This window comes from Ambystoma mexicanum, chromosome 4p (genome assembly GCF_040938575.1).
Source record: "Ambystoma mexicanum isolate Mex_15411 chromosome 4p, UKY_AmexF1_1, whole genome shotgun sequence".
NCBI classification, from domain to species: domain Eukaryota; kingdom Metazoa; phylum Chordata; class Amphibia; order Caudata; family Ambystomatidae; genus Ambystoma; species Ambystoma mexicanum.
Genome location: NC_090927.1, coordinates 977,937,487 through 977,952,298, shown reverse-complemented (window position 1 = coordinate 977,952,298; position 14,812 = coordinate 977,937,487). Strand labels below are relative to the sequence as shown.

At 46.6% G+C, this 14,812-nt stretch overlaps 1 protein-coding gene across 2 annotated transcripts in view; it reads left to right on the top strand.

The window, feature by feature from the left end:
* AFG1L (AFG1 like ATPase) overlaps window positions 1-14,812 on the top strand; it is a 2,086,687-nt gene that overhangs the window by 347,691 nt on the left and 1,724,184 nt on the right. For both annotated transcript variants that reach the window (XM_069606550.1, XM_069606549.1), the window contains exon 3: window positions 1,369-1,420. In XM_069606550.1, coding sequence (XP_069462651.1) covers window positions 1,369-1,420 — 52 coding nt within the window. The remainder of the gene's footprint in view (window positions 1-1,368; window positions 1,421-14,812) is intronic.

Below are 14,812 nucleotides of genomic sequence, written 5' to 3'. Positions count from 1 at the left end.
ACCCTAAACTAAAACACAAGCCTGGAAGCCACATGGAAAGGGGGGTGATCCCGGCACATATCACTGCGTTGCGGGCTGCATGGTGCTGCACTATCTACTAAGGGTGCGCCCCCACAAGATTGGGTGCTGCAATGTAGGCCGGAATAACGCACGCCAGAGACAACGCGGGAGGAGATAGGGCCCGGCTTACCCCCCCCCCCCCAAGCTGGAAGAAGGAGAGTAGCGGGGTACGGAGGAGCATACTGGAGATGCCCCCATGTCAGGAAGGCCATTGAAAGCGCAGACAGTAGCACGCTGATCCTAGGCAACCCCTCTACACCTGCAAAAAGATGGCGGCTCCGTGAGGGGGTGGAAGGAGTGTACCCTCCAGAGATTCCCCTTAGTGGAAGGAGAAGAGGCACAGCAGGGAGTGGAATCCACGCTACCCCCCCCTCAGCAGAACTGGGGAGTTGGTAGGGAGTCACTGCTGGTTGGTGAACCTGCTGGAGGGCAGAGGAGGAATGATGGAGGTGCCAGAGGAATAGCTCGGGAACAAACAGGCTTGATCCACACAATACCAATTGTGTTGTTGATCAATAGAAACATAAACCGATATTCTTGAAAGTATAAAACAAGAGTGAAGAGAAATCCAGGGGCAGGGAACCACCCTCTGGAACAATTAACTCTATCCTTCTGGAACTTTTTGTGTTGGAGTTATGCATTTCCTTTTTGAACATTTGTACACTACTCAAGGCCAAACACATTTTCCTTTTTAACCTTGGAGTTGATTTGTAGAATGTGAGGGCCAGAATAGTTATTTGAACACAGGACGTTTTGCTTTGAAAATCTTGACATTGGATGGACCTCTTAGAATAGGGACAGAGAGGCATTTCCCAACTCCTTTTCTTTTGTAATAAAGGTTTATGACCAAAACCATAAGCCCTTGTGTCTGTGTCTTATTCCTGGGTCCTAACTGCCATGGCGCGTGTTAGGTCCAATAGAGATAGGCAAACAAACAAGTTTGATGATGATGGACTGGGCAGCTTGGGGTGATCCATCATATATACCTCTGCAAGGCCTACATTAAGGAGTGGGTGGGGGTCCCTGGCTCTCAGGATATCCCCAGCCCTATCCCCTAGCCTGTGATCGTGCCACAAGGTGCTGATCCTTCATCACTGTGGAATGGACGTTGCAATGCACTTTCTATAAAAACGTGTTATGTTATTCTTCAGTCCTATCTATTCATAGCCTACTGTGGTTGCATATGCATTGATGACATTTGTGATTTTAGAAATGCAAACATACTTTTGCTCCATTCACTATTTTGTAAATACTTCAGTGTTTTTAATGTTGCATGTTTATAATGTTCTATTACATTTTTGTTTTCAGATTTTTTCAAGACGAAAGCCTCCAAAGGGCTACTATGTTTATGGAGATGTTGGTAAGTTACTGTGGCTGAGCGTTTGTGAAACATCTTGCGGAAACAAAATAAGTGAATGTCTTGTTTGCCTCTCTTAATAAATGTGTTTGCATTCATTTAATGGTAGTGGATAGTACTTGCTCCAGTGTTGGTTTCATGTACCAGTGCTGGCCAGGCTCCTCCTCCCCTGGTGAAATATCTTGTGATCCAATGTAACAGACAGAACACTCAAGACCATGTGAATCCGCCCCCTAGGGACCTGCCTGGATGGTTTTCAGACTGAATATATTGTTTGTCCACTAGCCAAGGTTCACTTGAGCCGATCAGAGGCCCGCCTCTAGCTTCTCAAGATATCCAGTACCTCTCTGGATGTGGCCTCTACACGGTAGCTATGCTTCACTCTTTCTTTCTCTTCACCTCATGTGGACTCTGGATTTCTACAAGGATCTGAGCTGAAACTCCCATGCAGGTATTCAAGCTGCTACTTTTCAGTAATTATAGATGGATTGGTGACATCACTTCCTGTGGCCATCTTGCATCACTTTCTGTGGCCATCTTGGATTAGCCCAATCTCAAGCTGTAAAGATCACAAGATGCTCCTCTGGGAACACCAATCAGGAAGAAATCGCCTCATCCCAGTAACACCAGGGACAGTATCAGAGAGGCCAACCACTTAGGGACTAGGCGATCAGGTGACAAGAGTGTGTGCCATCCCTTCTGAACTCCCTAGCGGTGTCCAGCAAGCGTCGTCCCAGTTAAGGGCTATTGACCAGACTCTTTGCCTCTTTGCCTCTGAGCCTTTGCTCTGCTATGTCCTGATACTTGTCGGTAAGTACCCTTAATTGCTTCTTCTCAGCTGCACACTTGCCATGCACGTTTCATGCTATTTCTTCCTTTCCCTTCTACTTCGCTCTTAACTCTCCAGGGCTCGTAACCATTTCAACTCTCTCCCCATTATCTCTTCTCCTCGACGCCACCACTCCTCTTTCTATTCACAACACCTACTCCAACCCTAACTTCCATTACACATTCTCTTCTAGCATATACTTCCAAAACCTCTTATTTCTCAGACTCAACGTTACTATGCTTCTACATCTCACTCTTTCTATTGCTCTTTGGCATGCACAGTCTGTCTGCAATAAAACCTCTTTTACCTTCGACTTCTTCCTTTCCCATTCTTTTCCTGACTTGAATAGCCTAACTAAAACTTGGATTTCACCACAATCACTGCCCCCTATGGCATACATGTTCTCTCTCTCTACTGGCCAACTGGTCCAGTAGGTCAATTTTTTCGACCACATCTTACAACTAATTGACTCTTTTCCTCCCGGTCAACACCTTATTGTTATTGTTGATTTCTACCTCCTCTCTCTCTGCTGCTATATCCACTGTTTATAACATTCTTCTACTTAACCACTCACTCTCTTCAGTCCACTCTCTGCCATCCATTCAAATGGAAATTCCCTTGACCTTATTCTCATCGCCACTCAACTCTCGGCCTCTAATATCTCCACTGTGCCTTCTCCCTCAGATCACTCTATTGTCTTTGTCTCAATCTCCATTCCTGCTTCTTCCTCACTCTCTCCATTTACTACAAGTGTTACTAAGCGCAAGTTTCCCTCCTCCAAACTCCCTGACTACTTCTCTGACCCTACACCACACTCTCTCCTCCTACGCTGAAATCACCTTTCCATCCATTGAAGAAGCCTTTACTAAGTTCTTTATGCTCCCCTTTCCTTTCACCACCCTCTTACTGCACTCACCCTAAAATCCTCCCATCTATGGCCCTGGATCACAACCCTCATCCACACTTTGAAAACAACAATGTGGAAAAAGCTTCACACTTGCTAAAGGTCAAGACACGCCTCTGATCTCCAATCGTGTCTCGCTGCTCTTCAAAACTATTCCTCTACTCTTGACTCTGCCAAACGTGACTTCTATCTCTCTCATTTCAACTCAATCCTCTCAACCTAGGTGCCACCAAAAATCCCTCGACTCAATTTTCTCACCTCTTAAACCCAACTCCATCACCTCTACTCTTTCTGCAAATGATCTTGCTTTCTACTTTGCGTCTAAAGTTTCTACCATTCACAATACCATTGCTAATTACCTTCTATCCCTGCTCACTTTTCTCCACCACTCCCACCGTCAGCTCCCGCAACTATGTATTTCTTTGCCCACACCAGCCATGCCCTACTTCTCAAGGCTAACCCTTCCTGTGTCCCCACTGATCCACTGTCCCTGCTCATTGTGAAGTACATAGCCCCCAATGTTGCTGCACATCTTAATTCCCTCTTCAACTCCTCTCTTGACAATGCCACTTTTCCCTCACCCTAGAAGACAGCTACTCTAATCCCTCTCCTTAAGAAACCTGGTCTTGATTCATACTGTCGTGCCAACTTTCACCCTGCCTCTTCTACCATACTATTCCATACTATTCCAAAATCCTAGAGCGAGTAGTATTCAATCGACTTACTGAGTTCCTCGATGCTCACAACCTCCGGGACCCTCTTCCATCTGGCTTCCGACCTCTGCGTTATACCGAGACAGCTCCCCACAATGTCCGCAACTTCATCTTTTCCGCTAGGCATGCAAACTTTTCATCAACAGCCTTACCTTCCTTACTGCTGGAGTTCCCTAAGCATCTGTCATTTGTCCACTTCTCTTCACTATCTATACTTCAGCTTTTTGCACCCTGATCTCCTCTTGTGGCTTCTCCTGTCAACTCTTCGCTTACAACACTCAGATCTTCTCCAGTCACCCCTTATCTGACGAAATTACAAACTGTCTCTCCACCATCCAATATTTGATGCCATCTCACTTGCTCATGCTCAACTCCACCAAAACGGAAGTTTTCTTCTTCCCAGTCAAACAGGATATCTCTTCCTCTCCCCTTCTTCTCTTTTCCCCTGACTACTTTCCTTACTGTGCTTCCACTCGTAACCTTGGTGTCATCTTCGACCCATCACACAACTTCTCGTTCTTCATCTCCAAATCTGCCAGTGCAGCCAGACTCAACCACTTTAATATCATAAAAATCAGTCCTCTTCTTCCTTTCAATACTGCTAAACAGCTAATCTCCTAATTACTCCTTTCTAGATCAGACTACTGTATCAGTCTTCTCAAAACCTTCTCAACTATGATATTTTACCTCTGGACAAAGTCCTCAACTTCGCAGTCTGCACACTTTTCAACCTTTCTTGCTTTACCTCTACCTCCTCAGCCCTTCGCCTGATTGGCTGGGTATCTATGAAAAAAAGGGCTAAGTATAAACTTCTTCTCATCTTCAAAACTATCCATGGCCCCATCCTAACTATCTACTCATCTCACTCCCTACTCTCCTCCTTGGTTGTTAAGATCATCCTCAGCTCATCTCTTTGCCACCACGGGAAACCCCTCTGCTCCCTCTCGTTTCCTCTCGCTCCTCATGCGCCTACTCTGGAATGCGCTTCCTCTCCCTCTCTGCACTAGTCCAACTCTAACACTATTTAACTCCAACCTCAAAGCTCTCCTGCTTTCTGAAGAACTTGTTTCCTAGCACTTTACCCTACTGCATTACCCTCTTTTTCTCGCTCCCTAACCTTCATGGACGACCCTACAGCACTTTTCCGTTACCACTCCATCCTTAATTCAGCATTTTCTCCACCATCCTGTTCCTATGTCATTCTGTCCTGTCTTTGTACCTGGTTTGTGTTTCCACCTTCCCTGCAACATCTAGTCTTCAAGTCACATTCTCTCCCCCCATTGTAAAGGACCCATGTCCTCCGCTCTGTTATCGATGGTACATTCTGTACGTGTTATTTGTGCTAAAAATGCGATTTTTTTATAAATAAATAATGTAAAAAATTATGAAAATGTGTTAAATTGGGCAGATTTCTATTTAGTTCTATTTAGTTTTGGGTAGCGTTTTTATTTCACTTATGCATTGTTGGAATAAAGCAACAAATAGTACAATTGCGACAATTACTATTTTAGTAAGTGTCATTGTATCTTGCATTTCAAGCATTTTGGACATTGTACAAGGTAGGTAAATCCAGGGCTGCAGGTCACAACAGGCGTTGATGTGAATGAATGAATGAATGAATGAATGAATGAATGAATGAATGAGTACATACATTAATCTTACTTCCTGTCCACATTTCCTCCATATTGTGTGGGTCTGCCCGACAGGGGATTGGGCCGGAGCCTTTTACACTGCAATATCTGAACACTTCCCCCTTTAATTTACAGGCGAAGGCATGGCTGTGACTATGCACTGTGACTGTGCTCTTCTAGCCCCACACTGAAGCACCACCTGTCAGTCCTGATACCGTTTCTTCCTGGTGTAGGATCCCCAAGCATTCTGTTTAGCGTGTCTGGGTCCCTACCACTGGTGGGACTCCTTTAAACGGATCTCTCTTGGAGGCACGAGATCTGTTCCAAGTCAACTCCAAAACTCTTGAAGGTGTTCACCCAGAGGAAGGCAAAGTCAGAGAAGCCAAGTTCACCATTCTATTCTATCTCCTTTACCGGCAGTTTTTCTGGCTGGCGGGGTTGAACATATCCCTCAACCAGTGCCTGTTGCAAGGCCCATAGGTTTCCACTGGCACTTGCGCCGAGGGTTATTGAAACTCTTCCACTGGGACTGGCTCTGAGGGGGCATTATGGCTCTTTCACTGGACAGGTGTCCAAGGGGCCTGCTGGGCCCGTCATCGATTCCATTCCAGAGATGGTGCTTGCATGCAAACCGACTACTAGGTCTAGGCCCCATTGTTCAAAGGCTCCCAGACCTCACTCTGAGGTACCGAAGAGTTCCGTGCCATGTCAAGAGGGTCCTAGAAGACCTCCTCTTAAGGGCTCTGCACTGGACTAGGATTTCCTGCGCAATCCCACATCCTCCAACAAAATGGCTGCCCAGCAGGAGAGCAGTACACCACGTGCCTGTGAGGCAGAACCACCCTCATCCAACAAATATTGGCCATCTGAGATAGCAACTGGATCAGGTAATCTGGCAGGTCACTGGCATTCTAATGGCCTCCTTTGTTTCCTTCGGGCAGGAATTTCCCCCCAAGGTGGATTGGTCCCCCGTGGGACCCATAGTGTCCATCAACCTCCCGTTTTCTCTGCGGCACAGTCAGATCAGAACAGGCAAGTCCCATGGGCACTTGCCACAGCAACATACACCCCGACCTCAGCTGCACACCGCAAAGAGAGATTCTTAGAGATCTTCATGAGGCTCTTGAAGTCACCCCAGATGTCAAACATACTTGAGGGGTTAATCAGGGTGTCTTTTGGAGATACTTCCAGCGCCTATCCAGCCTCAGCCTCCTGTATCTACAGAGCCTCAGGAGCTCCTGCTGCCGTCATGCCCCCACAGGCACCAACAGCACATTCTCTAAAGCCCTGGTGGATATGGGTCTATCGCAGCGAGTTACATTTCCCCTCTTCACACTGGCTCTATAGAGCTTGGCAACCCATGGGATGCTCAAGGACATGACGTAGACAATGGAGAGAAAGTGATTTCCCCTCATCTGCTTACGTTTTCCATGACCAACGTACAGGCCTTGCTGAGTTGCTTGGCATTCTTGTGCCTCCGGATCAAACAAGTTGGGGGTTCTGCCTGAAATCCTACCCTGTTGCTGACAAATCGTGCTGGATCCAGCTGCAGAAAGACCTTGTAACAGTAGCAGAGAAGATATGTAAAAAAAACTCAATTTTGCCAACCAACAAACAAAAGGTGATGCTCATTACAGATAGACAGAAACAATTTTGTCCTCTCCCCGCAGCCTCACACTTCGATGGTGGCAGTTGCCTCGTTGCATGCAAAGCCTTCTACCTCAATCACAATCTTTGCTTGTTCAGCGTAAATGTTCAGCAAAGAAGACTAGATCCTTGAGGCCCACAGCCATAAAGTGTTCTCAAGAACAGCCCTGAACCTCAGCCAGGTGAATGTGGGTACTTGGATGCATTTCAACAAATTCATGGCCAGCATGTGCGAGAGAATGCTGTTCGAAGTTTCAGAGTTATTTCATTTGTCCACCGATGACAAGCTAACAAAGAAGAAGTCTAGCTCGCAGATGGCTAAATATTTGCTAGTACTGTCTAAGCCAGCTGCTAAGTCTTTCAGCCAAACTCAAAGCAGAGGCGAGGACAGACCCAGGTCATTCGACTGCTTCCAAGGGTACCAAGAAAGGAGGGTCAGGCAACTCGAGCGGTCCCCCAGCACAGTCACAAATGACAGAGAACAGCATTTAGAGCACTGCTGTCATCTCTCTGCCAATCGCTGCCTTTATTAAGTGGTTTCCTCAGGAGACTGCCTACACCACTCCCTCCTCCTCTTCTTTCCTCCCCTCCACTTTACAGATCGAGTCTCAGCAATACTATAAGAAATCGCCACACTGATAGTCTTGGGTCAGTGGAGACAGTCCCTCCCTTCAAAAGGGACAACAGTACTAAAAGAATTGTCAGTTCCCAAGAAGAACCAGGTGGGCCTGCGAGTTGTGCTGGACCATGCCTTCTTAAGCCTGTTTTGTAGCCTTACAGAAATTCAAGATGGTGATCTGTTCAGATTACGAAGTCCCTCTGTGTGGTGGACTGTCTCTGTGCCCTGGACCTGCAGGACGCTTATGTGTTCCAATTTGGCAACCTCATAGTAAATTCCTGTGCTTTTTAGTTATGGTGGAAGACCCTTTCAGTACAGAGTCCTACTGTTTGGGCTAACCTCGGCCCAAGGGTATTTTGACGAATCCTAGGGTATTGTCACATCTTTCATGGGGGAGGCCCCTTTCCATGAGGCCAGGGAGGTGACGCCACTACTGGATAGTCCCCCTGGGGGTGGTACTCAGTGGGTGGATCTCATGGGAGGGGAAATCCCTCATGGGATTGTTTACAATGGCCTTGGGAGAATGCAGTATTCTTTTACACCTTTGGTGTCCCCACCTCCCTCAACCCCCACTCGAGTGCCTCTGATGTGCCAGACCAATATTTGTTATGGTTTAGCAGAGGGCATCTGTAAAAGGACTGAGTCGAGGAAAAGGGAGACTCCTCCAAACCCAATGCAAAAGATTGCTGCAACGAGAAAGTGGAAGCAAGGAGTCGAAGGGCCACAGCGGAACCAACATATGCGGTGCAGCGGCCCTAAGCCAGGATTGATGGTAAAAAGAAAAGACTTCTGTTATGCTGGCGTTCGAACAGCCAGCCCTGGAGAAGCTGGGAAGGAGATGCTGATCCTGTACAGAAGAGCATGAGAACTGGACACCGGGACGCAGATTGCCACAGGTGCCTGAGAGGTCTCCGCGAGCCGGACCTGATAAGTGGCAGAGACACGGAAAGCCAGACTAGCGTAGCATGACCAGGAACAGTGACGCGGACAGCTGAAGGCGAGAGAGAGAGAGGCGCTGCAGAGCCGCAGAGAGAAGAACGCTGAGCATGGCAGGAATGAAGAAGCTTCAGTCTAACTCCCGAGAAGACCGGAAGCTGGCCACAGAGTTCCCAAAGGTAGGTAAAGGTCTGGGTTGGTCAGGGGGCATTAAGGGAGCTAAGGAAGCTAATGATAATATCCTGACGAGCACAAGGGGGTGAAAAGGACCTTAGGCAATATAACACAAACTTTGCAAACTTTATAAAAACACCCCAAATATTACAAGGGGATGAGAAAGGAAGCAATCAAACAGACACAGACATTATAAATTCAATAAGAACATCCCGAAGAGCACAAGGGGTTGAAAGGGACTTTGTGCAATATAATACAAGCTTTGCAAACTTTATAAAAACACCCCAATTATTACAAGGGGATGAAAAAGGAAACATACAAATAGTTGCAAACGTTATAAGCCCAGTGAGAACATCCCAAAGAGCACAAGGTGGTGAGAAAGAAAACTTGCAATACATTGCGAACTATGTGAAGCGGATAAACATGTCCCGAAAGACCTAAGAGAATAGACACCAAGGCATACGATTAGATAAGAACATTGAAAGTACACCTGGGTGGGACAGTACCTTGCAGAAGGATACACCAGGTCTGTTCAAACGGACAATAGGTAACAAAGGGACAGGGATCCCGCCGAGCCAAAGGAACAGGGTCTGGAACCCAAATGAAAGCACTGAAATCCCAACAGTGGAATACATAAAGGTCGAGGACCCACATCTACAGCAAAAGAATTAGAACCAGTGGGCTGGAGCCCTAAACACGAATATCAAGGTAAGTGAAACTTGTGGAACTCAAATCTGGCAGGCGCGTAAACCAGCCTTGATATTCTATTGGAGAAGTCTGCAGTGATGTCTGGCAAGTTCGTGAATCAGAACTGACAAGAGACTGTGAAGGATCATCTTTGTGCTGTGAACTGGGGAAAGAATTCCCCAGAGTATCTTTGAGGAAAGTTGTTTTTGCAAACAGAAGGAACCAAGAACCCAGGATTACATTTAAGTTAACTAAACTCGTGAACATTTGAACTCTATATACTGGTAGCAGAAGAAATGCACGTGGGTGTCAACATCCATAATGGGAGAGATCTCCTTCTGGAAACAAGAAGACACCCATTTTTCCTTTATTTAGAAAGAAAGTGTAAGGGCCAGAATTTGGATTAGACATAGAACGATGGACATTTTTATTTTGACCAACTTCCTGGCAGAGTGCATAGTATTTTTTTTGTTGAGGCAGGGCAACTCCTCTTAGTGGTTAAGGATATTTAGGCATTTCCCCAAACCCCTTTTACTTAGAATAAATAGCTTGTAAACCACAAAATGCCTTTTTTTTAATATGTAGAAAGGTAGGAGAAAAGGTGTATGTCGACAGCTACTTGCTAATCAAAAACTATATCAAATTAGCCAAAAATATGAGTTTTATTCAAAGTTTAAACAGTCTCATAAACAATGAGAGACACTATACATATAAAATACAAACACTCTAAAAAATACACATATGTAACCATGACAAAAATCATACATTAGTTTCTAAAAGATAGAGATATATGCTTTTTATATCAATCTATATTCAAACCTTTGCTGTGAATCCTTTTTGAATTGGGCACGTAAAGGGCGCACATTTTCAAGGCTGTTTGGCTGTGCTGTGCGAGACAGCGTCTCTGTGGCTGCCGACATTGTTATTGCTACATCTCGCCTGGGAGCTCAAGCGGAGCGGAGTGCTTTTGTTTCATACCAGGAAGCCTGTAACTGGCTGTGAAGAACTCTTGTACCTAAAAAGGTGCGGGTCCCTTAAGAGCTCCGAGACTGTAGCTCCGCCCACATTGCTAACCAGGAGGTGTATTTAAACTGGACATCAACGCCGTTGCGGCGTGAAGCCCGCGCACGCAAAGGGCACGCATTTTCGAGGCTGTTTGATGTGCGCTGGACGCAGGACGGGGGAAGAAAGCGTCAAGTGAAGTAATCCGTCCACGTCTACACTGCCTGGTCCCGCTGGGAAAAAAAGTTCTTATAATTGCAAACGGTCTTGCTTAGATTCCATAAGCACGAGCCAGTCAAGGGCGAGCTTTGGATCACCAAGATTATTTCACTGCTTGCTGCTTGCTGCTTGCTGCTTCGCTGGCCGCTGACCCTGGAACAAGAAAGGAGAAGGTAAGCACAGTCAAACTGAACAAATGCATGTTGTTGCTTGGATAGGGTAATCAACCAAAAGGAAACTGTTCATTTTATGGAACTTGGGGTGCCGCCCTTAAACAACTAAAAAGAAAACAGTCTAAACTCAATAACACGTGTGCAGCCCGCTAAGTAAAAGATACACAAGAACTCCTACCTGAATACACACCGCAAGCCGCCTTTTCTTCTTTTCTCAGTACTGTAATCGGTACACTGAGCAAGCGGGAGACTGTGGGAGTGAAACTCCTTTGATCCGGCTTGCTCCTATTTGTTTTGGTGGGAAAGCGGTGCAGAAGATCTTCACTGCACAAATACCTGACTGTGGTTTTACACGGGGTATAGAGGCAGCCTGTAAATATCCTCAAGGGGGAAAATATCAAGGAACTATAGACTCAAAACTGTTTAGACAGTGCTCACGCTCAAAAAAGGCTGCAATGAAACTCCGCAGCACCAAAGATATGGGGGGTGAAGGGGATGGATCATACCTAAATGGAAGTCATGAAGTAAATACTCCCATGGAACAATACACCCATGGGAACACAAATTTAAACACTCCCCAGCGGACAGCCTCAAGAAAAAGAACCCAAGTGTTGCAATATTAAACAATTGGAAGCGGGGCTTAGAGTACACTACAACAACGAAAAGAATTCAACGGAAAATAGAAAATCACTTTGGGAGAAAACGACATAAAAGTCACAGTGATGTCGAAGGAGAATCACTCATCCTCTGGGAAAACCCGAGGCAACCCCAAACTCCATCTTCTAGTACAGAAATTCATATATCGCCAGCAACGTTGGGGAAAGAAACTTCCATCCCAAACGAGGGGGATAAGGTGGTATCACCAATGCTGCAAAACTCACAATCACCGAAAAGTACGAAACAAACTTTAAACGAACAAAGAGACTCAGTCCACCCTGAAGATGACAAAACAAAAACAGAACATAATACAGAAACGTTGAAAGCTTTGAACTTTGTTCTCAACTCATTGGTCTCGGTCTTTGAGATGTTAAAAATGGAGGTGCAAGCACAAAATGGGACATTGTTAGAGATGGCCAAAGAAATAGCACTCTGTGACTCTTCTTTAGTAGGTCTGGTGACCGCAACAAACACAAACCTGACCCTCCCGCTCCAGGCCCTAAATCTGGAAATGGTAAAACCAAGGACTTGATATATCTTCCATTCAGCAATCATTGAAGGAAAAGAATGAGATTGGAAACCAAAACAACAAACTACTGCACGAGGTCTTATCAGTATTGAAAGGAAATTTGAACACAAACCAAGCAGAGAGAACTACAGAAAAAATCCAAGAATACTCATTAGATGACACACCACTTTCAGACTCGGTCCTGGAAGAATTCCGAAGGCTCGCCAATGTACTAGAAGAAGAAACCGAACCTGAAGAAGGTACTCAAAAACTGCAAACAGGAAAAGGGAATCAAATGGAGAAAACTCAAAACTGGCAAAAACCAGGCGACCAGACCTCAAGAGGCAGAAGGAAAATGAGGAAACGTCTCACAAGAGGAGAGAGGTCAAAATCAACATACCCCAAAGCAAAAAGAAATCATAAAAAAGGGCCGAAAGATAACAAAACTAGAAATGTAAAAGAAAAAACAAACCCCAAGATAAACCTAATAACCTCTGGCAATAGTGAGGAACATGATAGCACAGTATGTAACATCAAAGATTCACAAAACCTCACAGAAAAAAGTAAGATTGCCAAAGGAAAGGAAAATCAGAAGCTAAATAAGAAAAATCCTGAAAAGATCAAAACAGGTAACAGCAATAAAACGGAAGGAATTGCTGTAATCATAAAAGCAAGTATCGGCTTGCAAACTGAGGAGGAGACAGAGCGAAGCAATAGCCCAAAAATAAAAATGGCGGAGAATGCTCTGAAAGGACAACCAAAATCGGGGAAACCACAAACAAGGAATGAACTAAATGGTGCACCTCAAAAGGATCCCATAATAAAAACACTAAAATGGGCCCCGATCTTTCTGAAAAGAGATCCTCAACTGGAAAAGAAGAAAAATAATGTAAACAACATCGCTACAGCACAGTGTGATAATATGAATATTGCTCCCATCTTTCTAATTAAGAAACAAATAGTCGTTAAGGATTCAAATACACTTCTCCCAAACTCAACCTCCTCCACGACCACGATGGAAAAAAAAACATTTAAAGCAAATGAAGGCAAAGCTCAAAATGGCGAAGGGAAATCAGTAAAGCTAAGCAGTTTTGGATCTCGAGATGATGCCCTTTCAGCAACACAGATCTCACCCAAAGTTTGCGATCACCCGAATCAAAGCACATCAAAAAATACTACTACTCAAAGAGTCTGGTTGAGACTGCGCTCAAACCTAGGGTATCACAATTCTCCAGCATGGGGTCTGGCATGGATTCACATGCTCATGAATATTCCCCGTCGTCAGGCCTGGAATCCTCGGTATAGAAAAAAAAATCAGTATCAGTTTCGTTTCTGATCTGTCTTTCTTAGTAGTAACCAATCACTGGTCTCTGGGTCATACTGCCCCCAGCCAAAGACTGCCCTCTCCCTAAACCCCGCCTCTGGCAGCCATCCTCAGATTTTTACCGCACGTTCAAGTGTTGGGAGTCCTCGTGCTGCAGCTCTCGAGCTTTTGCTGCGTTTTCGCGCTTTTTCGGGAGATTTTTCTCATTTTTCAGTTAAATAGAGCCTCAAGCTCCTCCGATTCTACATCCGATCAACGGGGATCCATTTCAGAGTTTTCTACGCCCCTCAAGGGTGAAGATTTCCTCGAGTTACGCTTTTGGAGGATTCCAGAAGTTCCGAGGCCTACCCCGGACATGGCCCAGGAGAAAGGAAGCTCGACGCCTGGGAAGCTGTTCAGGACCTGCCCTGGATGCCAGCTTCAGAATGTTTTCAAGGAGGACGAGCATTCGTTATGCCTCTACTGTCTCCATGAGGACAAGACGCACACGGAGAAGGACTGCGCGTTTTTTGGGAACATGTGGGAGCAGACCATGAAGGATCGCCACCTCCGTCTCGCCAACTGGCTGGAAGGGAAGAGCCCGTCAGGCAAGAAGAAGAAAAAGAAGTCCGAGCGGTCTTCTAAGTCCTGTGAGGGCGCCCCGGCGACGGGGGCCCAACAAAAGGCTAAGCACCGCAAGTCCGCGGGCACCGGGAGCGCCGAACGGTCAGGCTCCTTGGCTGCCAGGCAGGGCGCATCCTCCCCGGCGCCATCAACCACGAGCCAACGCTCTGGCTCAGGTAAGAGGAAGTCCGAGAACCCGGCGAAGCTTCTGGAAAGGCCCCGGTCGATCTCGAAGATTCCGGCAGAGGGGGAGCGAGGCTCGGACCCTCCCCTCAAGGTGAAGGCCCCAGGCGTCCAGAAGGTGACGATGGCCTTAATTCACCCTGCTAAGACCTCGATTGAGGATGTCGCCGCGGCCCTGGCTCAGCCTGTGGAGGCTACACCAGTGGAGGCGCCCTCAGGACCCAGAGTCTCCCTGCCACCGCGGAGGGAGTCGTCTTTTAGGCCCATTGAGAAGACCCCCACGAAGTCCTCATTGGAAAAGGTGGGGGAGGGGCTGGTGGCCATCGTGGATACGGACACGACCTCTGAAGAAGAGCTCATCGAAGTCGTGGAAGAGGCCCAGCCCATCGGGAGGGATCCCGACGAGGGCGACGACGAGAGCGACGGGGTCGCGACAAGGCTCCTCAAGAGCCCTCGCGCCCGTCGTTTCCGGCGCCTCAGGACACTTCGGCAGCCATTTTGTCAGCGATTCAGTCCTTATGTTCGGAGATAAGGACAAGGTTGCCCCTCCCCCCGACGGAGGTACCTGAGCCAGACCCGACGGGGG